Source organism: Puma concolor, chromosome E3 (genome assembly GCF_028749965.1).
Source record: "Puma concolor isolate L17-30 chromosome E3, mPumCon1.1.hap2, whole genome shotgun sequence".
Classification (NCBI taxonomy): Eukaryota; Metazoa; Chordata; class Mammalia; order Carnivora; family Felidae; genus Puma; species Puma concolor.
In genome coordinates, this window is record NC_141682.1 from 40,640,889 (window position 1) to 40,659,605 (window position 18,717).

The window sequence follows — 18,717 nt, forward strand, 5'->3', positions numbered from 1 at the left end:
CGGAGCGCGAGTCCCAAGAGAGAGCGGCGCCCGCTTGGCGGGCGGGGGCGTCGCTGCGTCGAGCGTGGTCCCGGGCTGCTCGGGTCGCGCGGGCGCCGGCGAGCGTCGTCCGCGGCGCGCGGTGGGCTGTCCGGGAAGGCTCGTGGGGACCCGCCGCGCCTCCGACCTCGCCCCACGGCCGCGCTCCCCGCCGCCCGCCCTCCCGCGCGTCAGGCTAGGAGACGGCTGGCTCGGCGCCTAGCCGCCGCGGACGCGACCGGGAAGCAGCACTTTCAGGGACTCGGCTGGCGCGTTCGAGCCCTTCTTCCAGCGAATCGTGACTCACCCGTCCCTCGCACCGGACACCGTCCCTGTCTGTCCCCGGCCGGTCCTCACTGCCCCCCGGGAGCCCTTTCCGAAGTAGCATCGCCCACCCGCTGGCTTGACTGGCTGCGGCGCGTTGTGTTCTTTCGGGGCGCCGGGCAGGAGCCCCCCACATCCGACGACAAATAAAGCCTCCGGGGAGAAGCGCTGGGTGGAATAGCAGCTCTCCTCAAGTCAGCCGCCACCTCCCCTCTGTCCTCGACCCTTTCCGCCCTGAACCACCCAGCCGGGCACACACACACAGGGGCCATGGTGCCAGTCTGCAGCAGGAGACAGAGAGGGAAACGGTCACACGGGGTATGAGAGTCCATTAAGCTTGGCGCGGCTCCCCAAATGTCCCAAGTTCCGCACAAAAGCATGAGGAGTCGGTGGTGGCCCCTTCAGATTTCTCATCCTTACTCACCTCTTTGGTTACTGTTTTCTGCCTTGTTATTGTGTTGTCCTGTTCCCCTGCACTGTGACTTTGTTGCTGGTCCCCCTCCAGGGCCAGAGGTGTGCCCTTCCAGCCTAGACACCTTGAGGGGATGATGAGCCATTCTCACTCCGCCCAGTCCCCTGGGGAGCCCCAAACCGTGTCCCTCAGCTGTCTCCTCTCCTTGTTCTTTATGTCTTTATCATTTTATTCACCAGGAGGTAAAGTTCTCTCATTTAAAAAAAAAAAAAAATTTTTTTTAACGTTTTTTTTTTACTTTTTTGAGACAGAGAGAGAGCATGAATGGGGAAGGGTCAGAGAGGAGACAGAGAATGGGAAACAGGCTCCAGGCTCTGTCAACACAGAGCCCGATGAAGGGCTCGAACTCACGGACTGCGAGATCATGACCTGAACCGAAGCCGGCCGCTTAACCAACTGAGCCACCCAAGCGCCCCAAAAGTTCTCTTATTTTTCAGCAAACTGTGGGCCCTCGCCCCCATTCTACGCCTTGGCAGGAAGAGCCCTGGAGGCCCGGCAGAGCAACGAGCCACTTGCAGAGGATGAGAAGGGCCCATTTCCCACTGGACATCCACTTGGGAGGGTGAGACAACTCACTGGAAAAGTCAGGGGCTCAGGGAAGTTCCTGGCTGGAATAAGATGGCAGTTGAAGACGTGGGGGTGAACGAGAAAAAAAATTCAAGGGTGGCCGGGTGCAGAGGCGGGAGTGAGCCACAGTGAAGTAGGCCGAGAGCCTGAGGGGGTCCCACCATTCAGTGAGAAACGAAGAGGAACCTCCAGAGGAGAACCAAACACAGCGGTCGTGGGGGAGGGAGAGCTGGGAGGGGATTTCATCGGGGGGGGGGGGGCAGGGAATACCATGAAAGATCACATAGCAGTGACACGGAGAAAGGATGGAGAAATCAGTGGGTGTGGCAGCCAGGGATGTGCCGGTGCTGTAATTTGGGGTGAGTGGTGATGGGAGGTGGGAAGTGTGGCAAGTGTGGTCGGGGACCGCACCACTTTCCCCACTTTTCCCCTCGGCCTGGCTGAGAAAGCAGGGAGGGAACTACTTGCAAAGGAGGAGCTGAGGGGGCTTTCCAGAAGGGACAGGTGTGACCATGCTGGAGAGAGAAAGGCTACAAGATGGGCGTGTCTCAGAGCAGAGTCCTGGTGACAAAGGGCGGAGCCACATGTGTCCGTGCTCTTGGCTTGAGGGCATAGTGGCCTGGAGCACACAGGCCTTAGCTTTGTGGTTCTCACACGCGAGATGCATCAGCACTGGTGAACACGGGCCGCTTACAACACGGCTTGCTGGGGCTCACCCCACAGATTTCCGGTTTGCCAGGTCCGGGGTGGGGCTCAAGGATCTGAATTTCTAACAAGTTTCTGAACGATTTAGAAGCTGCTGCTTAGGAGCCCTCCCCTTTGAGAACCTCTCCCTGAACTGAATCTTGGCCTACTACAGGTTGACTCTGGAAAGTTGACCCTAAGTTCCAGGTTACTCATCCGAGTAACACTTCATGGGCTGATGGCAGGATCACATGCGGGCTTACCCCTAATATTTGTAGGGACCGGGACGGAGTACAGATGGAGCTGCACAAACCCAAGTATCGAAATAAAGGAAAATTGTTAGGTTGGCAAACTCCTCAACCTGTTCTCTTACCTGCAGAAGGTGCAGTGTCATGACAACCGTGGTCACCCCCAGGCCACTGAGCCTTGAGAAGACATGGCAGGGGGTCACCTGAGGCTGCTTGCACAAGCCAGGTCTCAGTGAGGCCTCGGGCCACTCAGGCGGGACTCAAGGGGATCTTTTCCCACGGCAACGCACCCGGGCCGTCCACCAGGCCTCCAAGGTGAGAGGCCCCAACCTGGTCTAGAGCCACCCCCAACCCTCGGCCCCGCACTGAGCTCACTGGGTGTACAAGCTATCTTTGTACCCCTTGCAGCCCATGGCAGGCTGCACACTCTTTATTACAGCAAGGCAGGTTCTGAGGGAAGTGGGGAGGGAGGCTGGGAGGGAGGCTGGGAGGGGGGTGGAGCTGGCTTTGCTTGCTCTGGTTTCTTTCCCTCTTGGGTAGGGGGCATAGGGCAGGTGAAGCTCAGGAAAATATCCTCCAGGGAGACTTGGTTGACAGAATAGTCGTCCAGCATGAATTTCCTCTTGGCTTGCTCCAGAATGTCAAACACCTGTGGGAAGGAGGGAGGCCGCCGTGGCTGAGGGGCACAAGGGAGGGGAGGAGGCAACAGAGGGTGGAAAGAGGGAGTATCTCTCGGGGTGGGATAAGGCCCCCAAAAGGCCCATCGCTTTTTCAGCTACCCCCAGAGCACCTCCCCAGAAGTGAGTCCTAGGGAGTCCAGCTGCCTGAGATCTCAGGGAAGGGTCCCTGGCTGGGGACAGTGCCAGAAGGCAGAGGCCCTGATTGGATCTCTGGCTTGCTGTGGCCCGGGGCACGTGGCATCCCCTCTCGGGCCCTGCTCCCCTCTCTGTGAAGGGAGGGGCAGGAGGAGCCGATCTCTGAGGTCTCTTCTAGCTCCCACATCCTATGTTCTATGAAACACACGTGAATGTTGCCCTGGAGACGGAGAGAACCTGCGGCAGCTTTGAATGCAACTTACATGCAAGAGGGAGAACAGGTCACCCCAGAAAGCCCGTGACGCCCGAGGTTTGCTCCCTCTGATGCCCAGGTATGTGCTCACCTTGGCCCAGCTGAGGTCCTCCCCGGGCAGGTGGTAATGGACCATCCCTTGGTGCTCGTCCTCCAGGACGCTGCCTGCACGAAGGAGACGCCGTGTCCCCGTGAGGGCCGGGCTGTGGGGGCCAGGGGAGAGCCTCCCGGGACCCTGGAATCACGGCCCTCCTCCCAGGGGTCGCGGGCCCGGGCCTCGGCAGGGAGGAGGCACGGAGACACACCTGGGAAGGTCAGGTTCACAAACGCCTTGAACTCCTCCAGGGCCTCCTGCCGCCCTTCGCTCCGGACCTTGGCCCGCAGGGAGTAGCCGCTGCCAAACTTGCTCTTGAGGTGCTGTGGGCTGCCCAGGCACTTGAACTGGCCCTGCACCATGATGGCCAGCCGGGTGCACAAGGCCTCACATTCTTCCATGCTGGGGAGAGGGGCAGAGGTCTGACACGGGGCCGGGGGCGCCGATGCCTGCCTCCCACGTCAAAAGCTCATGCGGGCGGGCCGGCGTTGTCGGCCAGATCGAGCTGTTCCCGATTCCCGTGTTCGGAGGGTGGCCCACATGGTTAAGCCTGGGGACTTTCCTCATCGACTCTGAATCAGCTTCTGGCAGGTCTTCTGTCCACCTAGCCCCTCCCAGCCAGCTCTTGTCCTAGCTCTTCCATCGACCTCTAGAGACCCCGGCTCTACCTGTGGGTGGTGAGAACAATGGCCTTGCCAGACTTGCGGGCTTGTGCCACTGTGCCCCAGAGCAGGCGCCGGGCCACGGGGTCCATGCCAGTGGATGGCTCGTCCAGCAAGATGACTGAAGGCTCTCCAATTAGGGCGACGCCAGTGCTCAACTTTCGTTTGTTGCCACCACTGGGGGCAAAGTGGGGAAAGGTTGGGGTGAAAGGCAAACATCAGTCAGGGGTAGCCCAACACTCCCCATGCGTGGGCGCACACACACACACACACGCATGCGGGCACACGCACATGCATGCATTTTCCTTTCAGTTCAGAAAGTACTCCCCAGCCTCTAATGGAGCGTTAGTAGTGTGGTCCCCTAGTCCCCCACCCTCCCGTGAGTTTGCATTGTGACTTGGCTGTCCATTCAGTGTATAAGCCATTGCCCTGGGCACAGGGACACGTGGACACATGGTGAGCACATGCTTGATGAGTCTTCTTTGAGGGTCTCTGCAGTGTTCGGGGAGTAAGGGCAGAGGGCCATTTTAGTAATTTTTTTTTAAGTGAACACATAGCATTTACAGTGCGCAAAGGGCTGTTTTAAACTTTGCAAATGTTGACTCATTTAATCTACCAAAAATACAAGGAAGTACAAAAAGCTGCTTGAAATCAACATCAGAGAGGGATGAGCCAAAGATGACAGTCACCTGACCCCTGGGCAAGTCTGATTTCCCAGCCCCTGGCGCGGGGTGGGGTGGGGGGGAATACTGCCGCGAACCGCCAGGGGGCGCTGCACACAACCTCAGCGGGTCCTGGGTCGGAGGGGAGGGGGCGTGGCCCTGCTTGGCGCGCTAAGCCAAGCGAGTTGCTGAGTATGGGTGGCAGCGGAAGACTGAGGCTTGTCAGCAAAACGTGCGCAGTTCAGATGCCTCAGACGCAGCAAGATAAGGTCATGTGTGAAACGGGAGGCTGCCAAAAATCAGAAGCCGTCTGCAAAGTGGCAGGTGCCATCTGCTTGTGCTCAGCCACCCACCTGCTAGGGGGCCAAGAGGAAACGGTGCCTCAGGGCAGCCCGGGCCATGGTCCATTCTTACGCCTCCCACAAATCCACACAGTGGCAGGGACTGCCCTGAGCTGATGGCCCTGGCCCTGCACGGAGGAGAGCCGGGCACGTCTCGCCGGTGGAGGTGGCGGGACCGAGGGAGCCCCAGGTCTCACCTGTAGGTCTTCACCAGTTTGTCAGTGTAGGCGTACATGAGTAACTCCTCAAGAATTTGTTCCACGCAGGTGCCGATGTGGCGCTCGGGGATGCCCCGGATCCGGGCGTACATGACCAGCGTCTCCCAGCCCGTCATGTGGTTGAGCAGGGTGTCAAACTGGGGGCAGTAGCCCACCCACTGCCGCACCTGGTGGGGGGGAGGCACCTCAGAAGGAAAGCCGCCAGCTGCACGGGGGGCCCGGATGCCTGCCCTGGCCTTGCCCCTCCCCCCCCGCTCCTGCTCTGCCCCGTGCATCCCCACGTTTGCCATGTAGACAGACGTGTGCCCGGCTGCAGCGCTCGCTGGCGGGGTCTGTGGACGGGGCACCCGAGGGGCCCTTCTGCCTGGCCGGCATGAAACCTCAGTGCTCAGCGCCTGCCTGCCTCGTGCCCTTCCAGGTATCATGTCAGTAGAAGATGGTTAATTTTTCCCCCTTATTAGACATATAAGCTACAACTAGGTTTTTTTTATATTCACGTGAAGACTACCAGAGCCTGGCGTGGTCAGGGTGGTGTGCACCACCAGACATTTCACCGACGTGTGCTCTCCGCAGAGGACCAATCGCGTATTGTTTTTGCCAAATGTATCATCCCATGTCTACCATTTTGCAAGTTACTTTTCTAACTCAACATTATGTCTTTTTTCTTTCATGTTTTTTTTTTTTAATTTTTTTTTTCAACGTTTATTTATTTTTGGGACAGAGAGAGACAGAGCATGAACGGGCGAGGGGCAGAGAGAGAGGGAGACGCAGAATCGGAAACAGGCTCCAGGCTCTGAGCCATCAGCCCAGAGCCCGACGCAGGGCTCGAACTCACGGACCGTGGGATCGTGACCTGGTTGAAGTCGGACGCTTAACCGACTGCGCCACCCAGGCGCCCTCATGTTTGTTTTTGAGGGAGAGCAAGAGAGAGTGCAAGCAGGGGAGGGACAGGGAGAGAGAGGGTGATAGAGGATCCAAGCAGGCTCCGTGCTGACGCAGGGTTTGAACCCACGAACTGTGAGATCATGACCTGGGCTGAGGTCAGACGCTCAACTGACTGAGCCACCCACGTGCTCCTCAACATTATACGTGAAAGATCTTTCTCAGTCAAGAAATGCCGTCCTACCTCAACTCAGTTTAACTGCTACTTAGCCATTAGGGGAAGGTTTCTAGATTTTATTTAGCTGTTTATAAAAACAAGTCAGGCACATGTCAGTTATTTCCAAGGTTCTGCCTTTATAAACTTGGGGTGAACTACCCTGGTTTGCGCCCATGGTCAGGTGCTCCCCTGGAGTACTAGACGAAGACAGTAGGGAGCCATTTTTGAAAAACAACCAATGCTGTCCTTCCTGTCTTCCCGCTAAAGATGCCAGACTGCTCTGGACACCACCGTCTGGGGCGGGGTGAGCAGCTCTGACTGGGTGCAGACCTGAAAACCGCCTGGATGGAGTGAACTAGGGGACAACGTGCCAGGACATCCCACAACCGAGGGCAGGGCTCCCCCTGAAGACAGACGCCACCGGGCAGGAGCAAAGTGCCGGGAGGAAACACGGACTTGACAGAAGAGGCTTCGAGCATCTCACTATGAGACATGAAGATGTCTGGTAGGTTGCCTTCTTTGGGTGATCTTCACCTGCCGTTTCTTCTATTTCTAGTTTGCTGAAAATTGTCTATGATCATGTGTGGGACGGGGTTCCTGTCAAGTGCTTTTTCAGCATCTGTTGATAAATGGTTCTTTCCCCCGCTTTGATCTACTAAGGTAGTGATTTCTGTTGGTGGGTTTTTTGCTCCGGAGCCTTACTCATGTTTCTAGAGCAAACCTGACTTGATCATAATTTTTATTTTCTCAACTGCTGGATTTACATCAGTAATTTAGGGTGTTTATGTTTTTCGTGAAACTGGTCCGTGGCTTGTTTTAGATACTGTCCTTGCCTGGTTTTACCAGCTCCCGAGCTGGGCAGTGCCCCGGCTTCTCTCCCAAGCTTCTGCAGGGCTTCTGCTACAGGGACATGATCTGCTCAGTGGTGGCTGGTCCTGTCCAAGAAGGGGTAGATCTTTGACCTTCGTTTCAGGTCTCTACAGGTTTTGGTCTGTACAGGTTTTCTATCTCTTGAAACAGTTTGGGGGTAGAAGGCTTGAGAATGTGATGTGATCTAGAGAAGAGGAAGGAGTGTGGTGTTTCTTACACACCTGACTTGGCAGAACCTGCTGTCTCCACGGCTCGGCTGGGTGCTCACGGAGCCCCACTCGGCACTCGGTGGTGCTGTGGACCGAGGACGACCCCTCATTGGAGCCAGATAATTCTGGGGCAGTGAGCAGGTCTCACAGAAATGCAGATGGACTCTCGGGAGTCACGGCTGATGCTTGGAACACCAGCACATCCTGCCAAAAATATATTTTAGCAAATGAAAAGAATGCTTGAAAGTACTTGTCCAGATCAAGGGTGGCAAGCAGAAGGCTCACAAAGGGGGAAGAGCAAGGAGTTTGCTGCCGACCGGGATCCGTGTGGGGTTCCCGGTGGGAAGCGCAGGAACGGAGGTGCAGGCGTAACTAGATTTAAATTCCACGTTTCTTTTTTTTTTTTTTTTTTTTTTTTAATTTTTTTTTTTTTTTAACATTTATTTATTTTTGGGACAGAGAGAGACAGAGCATGAACGGGGGAGGGGCAGAGAGAGAGAGGGAGACACAGAATCAGAAACAGGCTCCAGGCTCTGAGCCATCAGCCCAGAGCCCGACGCGGGGCTCGAACTCACGGACCGCGAGATCGTGACCTGGCTGAAGTCGGATGCTTAACCGACTGCGCCACCCAGGCGCCCCTTAAATTCCACGTTTCTAATGGTGAGGTCACATAGACAGCCAGGAGGGGATGTGCAGATGGGCTCTGGGAGGACTGGAATCCGATTTCCGGGCAGATGTGCTGTGTTGTGTTGTATTTTTATTTTATTTTATTTTATTTTATTTTATTTTATTTTATTTTATTTTATTTATTTTATTTTATTTTATTTTATAATATGTATATATATTTTATGTTTTTATGTTTATTTTTGAGACAAAGACAGAGCGTGAGTTGGGGAGGGGCAGAGAGAGAGGGAGACACAGAATCCGAAACAGGCTGCAGGCTCCGAGCTGTCAGCACAGAGCCCGATGTGGGGCCCAGACTCATAAACCATGAGATCATGATCTGAGCCGAAGTCAGACTGAGTCACCCAGGTGCCCCCTTAACATTTTTTTTTAACTTGAGTAGTCTCTGCCCCCAACATGGGGCTCAAACTCATGACGCTGAGATTAAGAGGCACAGGCTCCACCGACTGAGCCAGCCAGGTGCCCCTGATATGTGCCCTTTTCTAATTGGCTTCTTCCGGTGAGCATCGTGTCTTTCAGGCTGTGGCACGCGCGTCAGCATTTCATCCCTTTACGTGGCTGAACGTTGTTGCATCGTACGCGTGGATCACGTGTTGTGTATCTGTGGATCCACTGATGGACCTTTTGGTTCCTGTGAAAAATGCTACTGTGAACATCCACCTGCAGGTTTTTATGTGGATGTAGGTTTCCATTTCTCCGGGGTTCATGCCTCCAGGTGGAGTTTCTGGCTCGGGTGTCGACTTTGTGTTTCATCGTTTGAGTATCTTCCTGGATCATGTTTTCCTTGGGGCCTTCAGTCCCTCTGTATTTAACATACTTACTGATGTATTTGGATGTCGGTCTGCCCACTTTTTCAGGGCTGAGTGTTCCACGTATTCTCGTATTCTGTGTTCCTCTTTCTCCATCACTTCTCATCGTCGGTCACATTATTGTTTTCATTTCCCTACAGTCCCCCTCTGTGGCTTATTCCTGGCCCCCATTCTTGTGCTCGGGGAGGAGCAGAGAGAGAGAGAGAGAGACAGAGACAGAATCTGAAACAGGCTCCGGGCTCTGAACTGTCAGCACAGAGCCCAATGTGGGGCTCGAACTCACGAACCATGAGATCATGACCTGAGCCGAAGTCGGACACTTAACCGACCGAGCCACCCAGGCACCCCATTAATATTTGTATGTATTTTAAACCTCACGAGAAACTATTGTTATAGCTTTGTTTAATCAAAACTCATATGTTTCTCCCCCCCCCCCCTTTCTTTAAATCACTCTTCAATCCTTTCTGCGTGACTTTGAGCTTCCTTCAGGGATGATTTTCCCTCTGGGTAAAGGTGGCTCTCATTTATTATCATTATTTGGTGCACATACACCGGTGATCAGTTCTGTCAGTTTTTGCTTATCTGGAAACGTCTTCTGACCTTCTTTTTACAGCATGGCTTGACTGCATGTATCATTCTGGGCTCGTCGTTAGCACTTGTGTCATTTGTAGGGTGACATTCTGTCGTCTTTTGGCCTCTTTCGTTTCTGTTGAGAAGTCATCTGCTGGCCTAAGTGTTGCTCCTTCCAAAGTGGGTCCTCCTGTGTTTGTGGTTCAGCAGTTTTATGATCATGTTCCTAGGGATTTATTTCTTTTAATTTCTCCTGCTTAGGATTCATAGGGATTTACTTATTTATAATTTGATGTCTTTCATAAACTTGGGAATGTTATAGACATTAAGTTTTCAAGTCCCACTTTGCCTCATATTTGTGTCCTTTCCATCTGAGACTTCAGTTACACGTACATTAAACCTTTTCACCGCATCCTCTGTATCAGATTATTACGTATGGCTGTAAAACACATTACTCCAAAACGTAGCTGTAGTTTGTTAGTTATTCGGTGGTTTCTGCAGGTCAGATTGTGAATCTGGGGGCAGCTTGGCTGGGTGGTTCTGGGCAGGGTCTCTCATGAGGCGGCCTTTAGGCTCTCTGCCGGGCCTATGTCACCTGAAGCCTGGGGGATCTGCCTCTGAGCTCCCTCTGGTAGCGATGGGCAGGCCTCCGGACCCTCGGGCCGTTCCCTCCACAGGGCCCTGTGAGCGTCCTCATGATGTGGCAGTCAGCTTCCAGCAGCCTGAGGGATGTGAGGGAAGGGGCGCATTCCAGACGGAAGCTCTGGGCTCTCCTCTCAGCCAGTCTTGGGGCTGACACCCCATCTCTTCTCCACCGTGTTGCTGGTTGCATAGACCCACCCTTGGCCCAGCGTGGGAGGGGCTGCTCAAGGGTGTGAATCCCAGGAGGAGGGTCCCTTGGGCTGTCTCCACTGTGTGTCATGTTCCTTGCCTTCTCCTGGATAGCGTCTGCCCTTTGACTCTCCAGGCTTCACTCTGTAATATCCTTCGGAGGCGGGATTTTGTCTTGTACACAGACCTGCTTATTTTTTATTGCTCACCAAGCAATGCTTTGGATAACTGTTTCTGGAAATCGTTTGAAGCCACAGTGATAGCATTTCCTCCCAGAGAAGATGGACATTTGCCTCCAACAGGTGTCTGGGAGCACTGGTGGTTCAGGGTTCCGTCAGCCCCATTTCGGGGACTGAGACCAGGCCAGGCCTTTGTGCAATCCTTGGATGAGCTTGTCTACATGTAGCTCGTGTCTACAGCAGGGTGCAGCCTTGGGGGTCCACCCTCTAAGAAAGGATGTGCTCGCCCGGAACTCAGTGCCTGTCACTTCGGCGCCAAGAGCGGCACTCAGCTCCCAGCCGTCCAGGCCGGACCTGGTTGCCTCCCTGGGCCTCTCCCCTCTTCCCTCCTAGCTCAGTCTTTGCCATCTTTTCAGCCCCCTGGAGGTGTTTTCAGAATTTGGTCCTCTTTTTCTAGTTATCACCAGGAAGGCGGTCAGAGATATGTACTTTGCTGTTGCCAGAAGCCTGACCCGTAATTTTTACAATGGTAAAAAAAGATAAAATGAGCAGTAAATGTTTCACAGCCGTGAGAGGCTTATGTTGGCTGCGGTTGTCTGGCCAGGCTCTGTACCGGGCAATACACACTCTTGAACGCGCCTGTGTGGGCACTTCTGCTCTCTCTCTGAACACGGTCTTGGTCACGGACACTGCAGCTGATTGGAAGAACTTCCCGGTGACACGGTGGCTGGTGCTGTGGAGTGCAGGTTCAACTATGCTGCCGCCGGTTGGTCTCTTCCTCCGCCTTCCACTGCCAGCTACTGCCGTGTTCCTCTCCGCTCCCTGCATGGTGGGGACTCACTGTCGTGACCAGAGCTCCTGGCCACTGAGAGTCCTGGGCCCAGCACAGTTGTTAGCACGTCCAGGCCATTGTTGAATTGGTGCTGGTAGTTGAGGTGGGGACTCTGAGAAGAGGATCGGGTTCGAGGGGCTCATCATGTAAGTTTGGGTTTAAACTGGGAGACGTCTGAGTAAGGCCGACTAGGAGGCGTGCGTGTGCAGGTCTGATGCACAGGGCTGTGGTGGCTATGGGGGAGGCCGAAGACAGGGGGGTGGGGGTGGGGTAACGACCAAGTCAGGCAGGGGCGGCGAGTATGGAGCAAGAAGTACAGAGGGCTGGTGTTGCAGCCCTGAGGAGTCTGGGAAAGAAGGGTCATGGTGGGAAGAGCCAGAGGAGAGGGGAAGGCTGCAGCTCTCAGGGGGGACAGTCCACATTATGAGATGCCCCGCAAAAGGCAAGAAAGGCCAGCCGGGAGGTTGGAGTGGCCTCACACGCTCAGGGGAGCGGCCGCAAGTCTGGAGTGGCCTTGGTGTGTGCAGGGGAGCGGCCGGGAGGCTGGGTGGACGCAGGGCCGTTTGGGAGGGATGTGGAGGGCTGTGAGCAGTCGACACCAGAGATAGGGAGCTCAGAGAAGAGGTCTAAGGGAGGCCGTGGGGCTGGGAGGCACGTATAAACCTGATCCACGGGGGTCTTCTGAGACCAGGTGCACCCCTGCATCACACCCCCAGGTGCACTTTCCGGTCCCTCCTCCGACACAGCTACCCCGTCCCGGTCACACCCTACCTTCCTGAGGTGAGAGCTGATGCTGAGGCCCCTGATGAAGGCGTCCCCAGAGGTGATGGGCTCTTCCCCGGTCAGCATTTTGAAGATGGACGTTTTCCCAGCTCCGTTGACACCAAGAAGGCCAAAGCACTCCTCTGCCTGGACAGCGAAGGACACCTTGTTCACGGCCAGCAGGGGCACCTTCCTGCCGTAGACCTGATGTGCCCAAGACAGAAGGCACTCGGTAAGGAGTCCGGGGATCAACAGCCCGGAGCCTCCCCTGTGCTTGTCACCTCCATTCTGGGGCAGGTCCCGGCTGCCCTCCGGGCCCAGGGGCCGGTGTGTGCCAGGCTTGGCCTTGCCTTCCCTCCTGGCAGGGTGAGGGAAGTCTGCTCTCCTTTTTCCCCTGCGAACCCGGAGAGCCTAGTTCTCCAGGATAAGCCTCTTCCCTTCTGTCCTTAAATCATAACCCCTTCGATGTTGCCTGTGTTGTTGGTTTGTTGGTTTGTTTTGGCCACCGGTGACTACAAAGCTACAAAGTTCCTGGATGTTTGAAGGGTCTCTTGGTAAAATTCTGGCTGGAGCTCTGGGGCAGACTAACCAGGTTTGCTCTGAGCTGTCTGACACTTCCCCCAACACGGGCTCCCCTGCAAACTGCCTTCTAGATCCTGGAGAGGGTCAGCCAGTCCTGTCCAACCTTGAGGCTTCCTGGGGTTTGGGGCTCCGGTGCCGTCCCACGCTAGGCCCTCCTGTCCTGCAGGGGACCCGCAAAGATGCGATGGAGGGCTGAGGTGCTAACGCCTGTCTTTGGGCACTCTGGGTGCAAACAAACTCGGATGCGGTTCATTCACAGAGGACGCGCCCCTGCCAGTCTGTCTCAGTCCTTGGTGGCTGGAGCTAGCAGACAGGGCCCCTCCCCCGCCCAGGCAGCAGCTTCCTTATCAAAGGGCCACCCGAAGAATGGTCTTCGCCTTTGGGATTCTTTGCCTTTGGGGCACGTCTAATGTTACCTTTGACACGTCTTTAAGAACAAGTGGGTTTTCCTCACGCAGCTTTTTCAAAGAAGTCTGGACCATTTTTGCCTCCTCTTGCACATCTTGGTCTCTGGGCATGGATGTTACCTTCTGCAACATTACCTGCTTTCCCCAGACAAGGGTGGGAAGGGTGAGCGCTTTTGCGAGGGCGGGAGGTGGAGGCCTCACGCACACCCCACCGCCCCTTCCCCCGGGGCCAATGTGGGTATTCCGGACCAAGCTCACAGCCGTGTGGCCAGGGTATGGTGGATGTGGAAATTCCACGTGGCTTTTCCTTTTGGGAAAAATTCAAAGACTTGAAGCCTGGGGATGTGAAGGCACAAGTCCATTTTCTAGAGTTTCTAAAGTCCTTGTGGGACTTTTGCCTCTGGAAGATTCTCAGACCAAGAGCTGACAGAACAGACCTTTCTCCTATCAGGCTCCTGGAGGAACGTGGGGAAGAGGCGTTCCAGAAAGGGGACTGGTTTTGCTTCTGCTCGGCTGACCAGCGTCACAGGAGCCAAGCCATCCCTCCCCCCTCCCTGTCCCTCCAGAGCCACGGGGTCCCCGGCACTGGCTGTCACCCCCTCTGCCCTGGGGGTGGATTACGGTCTCTCGTCAGATGCTGAGAGTCAAGGCCACTCCCGACCACAAACAGGAGGCCGTGAGCCAGCCCGTTCACCCGTGCTTTGAGAGTCACTCTCTGACCCACTCACCGATTCTTGTTTCCCGTTGAGGTCAGAAAACCTGGCTTTCAATTCCCACAAGACATTGGTTTCAATGAGGAAAAGCAGGATGAGGTACACAGACCCCAAGATGGCAAGGGCTGCCAAGTACTTCCCCATCCCGAGGGACTCCCAGGCGTAGACGCTCTCCTGGACCGTGTATCCCTCTACTAACGGGGAAAAAGCAGGTGTTACCAAACTTTGGGTGGTTTCCCGGCTTTTCCTCACCTTCTACCTATAGTGGGCAAATTTCTACCAGAGCAAGTACCATTGGAATGCCACATGTGCGTCACCAGTGCTGTCACCACATCCCGGCAGATGGTAAACATGAGCTACACTTTGCTTTTCTTGCGACAACCCATCATCTGTGCAAATAATGCAGTAAAATCAAGGACCTCGCCCTGTCCACGTGACAGCTGTTTGAAATGCAAGATATTTCTGCGTTTGGTTCTTTGATCTGTCTTCAGTCCCCTACAGCTTCAAACAACCAGTCACGTAAAAACATTTGAGAGCCTCTATTCCCCTCTTTTTTTTTAATTCTTAGAAAATATTTTCTTTTTAATTTTTTAAATGTTTATTTATTTTTGAGAGAGAGAGAGACAGATCGTGAGCAGGAGAGGGGCAGAGAGAGAGACACAGAACCCAAAGCAGGCTCCAGGCTCTGAGCTGTCAGCACAGAACCCGACATGGGGCTCGAACTCACGAACCACAAGATCATGACCTGAGCTGAAGTGTGATGGTTAACCAACTGAGCCACCCAGGTGCCCCCTCTATTCCCCTCTTTTTTTTTTTTTTTTTAAATTTTTTTTTCAACGTTTATTTATTTTTGGGACAGAGAGAGACAGAGTATGAACGGGGGAGGGGCAGAGAGAGAGGGAGACACAGAATCGGAAACAGGCTCCAGGCTCCGAGCCATCAGCCCAGAGCCTGACGCGGGGCTCGAACTCACGGACCGCGAGATCGTGACCTGAGCTGAAGTCGGACGCTTAACCGACTGCGCCACCCAGGCGCCCCTATTCCCCTCTTTTTAATCTGATCTGCTTTAAGATTTTTCTTTTAAATATGTCTATTTTATTAAAAAAATTTTTTTTTAATGTTTATTCTTGAGACAGAGAGACAGCATGAACGGGGGAGGGTCAGAGAGAGGGAGACACAGAATCCGAAGCGGGCTCCAGGCTCTGAGTTGTCAGCACAGAGCCCTATGTGGGGCTCGAACTTATGGACTGTGAGATCATGACCTGAGCTGAAGTCAGACACTTAACCGACTGAGCCACCCAGGAGCCCCTAAATATGTGTATTTTAAAATTATGCTGTAAATACACCCTGGGGAAAAGGAACACGGACCAGGGAGAGAATAAAGTTACTTCTCCACTCACCCAAACTGTTGTGATAGTTTTGTTTAATCCTTCTACCCTTTCGAGATACAATCTTTTACAATATAAATGGAGTGATACCATGCATTATTTTCTCCAACTCACTAGTTTCATTTAATAATGCGTAATGGACATCGACCGTATCAGGATGCAGAGATCAAAATAATAAAGATGTCTGGCGATGGTAAACACAGGGACAGTGATAAGAACCAGCATTACTGCAAGTCGGCTTTGTAACTCCGCTTGTGGTTTTCTACACCACTGAAGAAACTGCATAAAAACAATGACCACTCCATGATTCTGGATACACAACACACAGTCACTGAAAGGGAGTGGGTACAGGTGGTATAGGAGCAGTTTTTGTGTTATGGAAGTTAAGCTCGCGCAAACTCAAAATGCAACGTCAGAACTGAAGGGTGGGTGGTGACCACAAAGAAGATAGCTCTAGAATACACATGAAAGGAAGTAAGAAATTAAGCCATTTCATAGGAGGTACCTAGGGTAGTTGAATTCACAGAGTTAGAAAGTGAAATGGTGGCCGCAGGAGGGGGCATCAGAATTTCATGGGGACAGAGTTTCGGTTGTGCAGGGTGAAAAAAGAGACAGGGGTGCCTGGGCGGCTCAGCGGGCTGAGCGTCCGACTCTTGATTTCAGCTCAGCTCATGATCTCTTCGTTTGTGAGTTCGAGCCCCGTGTTGGGCTCTGCAGTGACAGGGCAGGGTCTGCTTGGGACTCTCTCTCTCTCTCTCTCTCTCTCTCTCAAAATAAATAAATGAAACTTAAAAAGTTCTGGAGACGGACGGTAGCAATTGCTGCTCAACAGTGTGACTGTGCTTCATGCCGCTGAACTTATGCTCACAAACGGACAAAATGGTGAACTTTATATACATTTTGCCACAATTGAAAAAAATAGATAATTTTGCAAGGTGTTGGAGAGCATGTGGACAAATTGGACCCGTCTTATATCGCTGGCAAAAATGTAAAATGGGCTCAGCCACCACAGAAAGCAGTTTGGTGACTCCTCAAAGAGCTAAGCCACATATTTGCTTGTAGGTATGGACTCCAGGGAACTGAAAACACGTCCACGCGAAAGCTGGAACGTGGATGTTCGCGGCAGCACTATTCATAACTGCCAAAAAGTGGAAACAGCCCACATGTCCATCACCGGATGAACACACGAACGAATTGTGGTCCCTTCACACAATGGGATAGTATTCAGCCGCAAAAAGGGAACAAGGGACTAATACCTGCTACAACGGACGTGAACCTTGCAAACATTACTCCAAGTGGAAGGAGGCACACATAAAGGACCACGTACTGTGTGATTCCATTTATATGAAATGTCCACAAGAGGCAGATCCACAGAGACAGAAAGTAGATTTTGTGGCTGCCAGGGGCTATGGGGAGAAGGGAATGGGGAAGGAGTGTGAATGGAGGACGTTTCTTTTTGGTCAGATGGAAATGTTCTCGAACTGGGATCGTGGTGTTCCTTGTACAGCCTTGTGAATATGCCCAGACCCGTTGACTTGTATCCTGTGGGAGGGCGGATCTCCATTTGCGATACTCACAAAATTTATTACACTCAGACTGGCTCAGGTTCCTGGTTTCGCATAACTTCTGGAGTCCGTAGTTGTAGTATAAGTTGAAGAGAGCCATTCCCAGGCAGTGGCCGGGGAGCATTAGGAAGGCATGATCCAACGACTCCGAGACCCTGGTGCGGCCTTGGTCTGTGAGGGTGACAGAAAATAGTAACTCTCCTCGCAACAAGGAAGAGGGCATGTCCCCTAGCACACGTCTCTCCGAGCTAGCTGCCTGTCTATCTACGCCAAGGATCTGATGTCTGTATCTGTTATCTCTCACCGCACTGTCATGCCGGGCCCCAGACCAGAGACCTGGTTCTCCCTCTGCGGTCACTCAGCCCCCACGCTGTGAACATTTGTCTTCTGCAATGCTTCTTGAGCCTGCGTTTCACCCCCACTCCATCTGTTCCTGCAGACGTGTGCCAAAATGCTTGGTGTGATTTTTGGGAAACCCAGCAAGAGCTCAGCTGCCTCGTGAAATGCATCTGCGGAAGGGGTGAGTTTAGAGGCCGGAGGGAGACACGGTTTACAGGGGAGCTGGGGCCTGACTGCAGGGTCTGGTGGGCCCGCTGTGAGGTTGTCTGAACGTCATGGTACAAACGGATAACGAGACTCGGGACCCGCCTATATAGTTGGGTGGAGACAAAACCATCATTTGCGATGCTGTACGTCACCACGTACCTGGAAAGGCCACAAGACTCAACCAGAGTAAGAAATGAAGGCAAGGTGAGCCAGTTGGCTGGTTGTGAAGTAAATATGCAGAAACTGGGGCCCCTTAGAGGTTAAGAGAAACCAATTTTTAGATTTGTGTTACGTTAAAAAAACAGAATACCGAACGAGGTTGTAAAGAAATTGAGCTACATTTAAAAAATATTAAATGTTTATTTACAACAAATAAACAAACGTGTTCTGTAAAAGCAATATTCTACACCTAAGCTTATTACAAGAGGACGGATGTGTGGTGCATGCACGAGGCATGGTCCGGTACTGGACCGTGTTGATAGTTCACACACGCCCCTGAGTCCCGCCACCATCCCCCCAGTCCCCGCCCCACCTCGCCCCGCAACGTGCAGCCCCAGCACAGTGTCACCGACAGAAAGGAGGAACCGAGGGGCGGGGGTTGGGGCTCTCATGTCACACTTTGTGGCTCCAGACCCACGGGGAATTCGGGGGAGCCCAGGGACACGTGACTTGCAGATGGCCTGGCGAGAGGCTGAGCCAATTATACGAGAGGAAAGAAACTATACTCTCAGGACTTGTGTTTAGAGCCTTACCGCTTTTGGGTATCAATCCGTGAAATTCTTGCCGGGGGTGGGGGGCGGCCACTGGGGTGCATGATGAGTTGAACTTGGATACGAGGCGTCTCAACCAATGTGTGCTGGCCGCTGAGACATGGCCCACACAAGGGGCAGGAAGCAGAGTTTAGGGCCACCCTTCTGTGCTCGCCAAGGTGTGGGTACCCGAGGCCCAAGGGTTATGGCTCCGGTGACCAGGCTTGAGCTGCACCTGAGATGGTAACCTGGCAGGACAGCTAGGAAGGTGGCAGAGTGACTGGGAGGGAAGCGCAGAGGACCATGGCCTCCTAACTTTCTCTCTTTAGAATTTTAAATTTGGAAATCTAGCCTGGAGGCTGAGGGGGAGGCGGAGGGGATAGCTGCCCGAACCCCGGCCTTGCGGCCCCCGCGCGTGGGTGGGGTCGTGGGTGGGGTCGATGGGAAGGCTTAGCCACTACACACACAAGGTTTGCGAGCGGCCTAGGAACCAACAGCCTGGCGGTGTCTCCGGGCCCTGAGCGGGGCGTGGTTGGAAGCTGAGCGGGGACACCCCCTTCCCCC

The 18,717-nt window shown here is 53.9% G+C and overlaps 1 protein-coding gene and 1 long non-coding RNA gene across 2 annotated transcripts in view; one reads left to right on the forward strand and one right to left on the reverse strand.

Moving 5' to 3' along the window:
* Positions 1 to 123: 123 nt before the first annotated feature.
* LOC147573204 (uncharacterized) lies at positions 124 to 17,803 on the forward strand. Its single transcript, XR_015245291.1, has 6 exons — positions 124 to 660; positions 1,252 to 1,376; positions 2,445 to 2,628; positions 3,307 to 3,460; positions 6,725 to 6,962; positions 17,298 to 17,803. It is a non-coding gene; the product is annotated as an uncharacterized LOC147573204 (long non-coding RNA).
* Positions 2,729 to 18,717, reverse strand: part of LOC112853195 (ATP-binding cassette sub-family A member 17-like) — a 73,200-nt gene continuing 57,211 nt past the window's right edge. The window contains exons 22-30 of the mRNA XM_086691535.1: positions 16,871 to 17,029; positions 13,921 to 14,099; positions 13,202 to 13,327; positions 12,213 to 12,407; positions 5,338 to 5,525; positions 4,144 to 4,314; positions 3,687 to 3,877; positions 3,473 to 3,546; positions 2,729 to 2,962 (exon numbers count right to left, since the gene is read on the reverse strand). Coding sequence (XP_086547661.1) covers positions 2,747 to 2,962; positions 3,473 to 3,546; positions 3,687 to 3,877; positions 4,144 to 4,314; positions 5,338 to 5,525; positions 12,213 to 12,407; positions 13,202 to 13,327; positions 13,921 to 14,099; positions 16,871 to 17,029 — 1,499 coding nt within the window. The 3' untranslated portion in view covers positions 2,729 to 2,746. The remainder of the gene's footprint in view (positions 2,963 to 3,472; positions 3,547 to 3,686; positions 3,878 to 4,143; positions 4,315 to 5,337; positions 5,526 to 12,212; positions 12,408 to 13,201; positions 13,328 to 13,920; positions 14,100 to 16,870; positions 17,030 to 18,717) is intronic.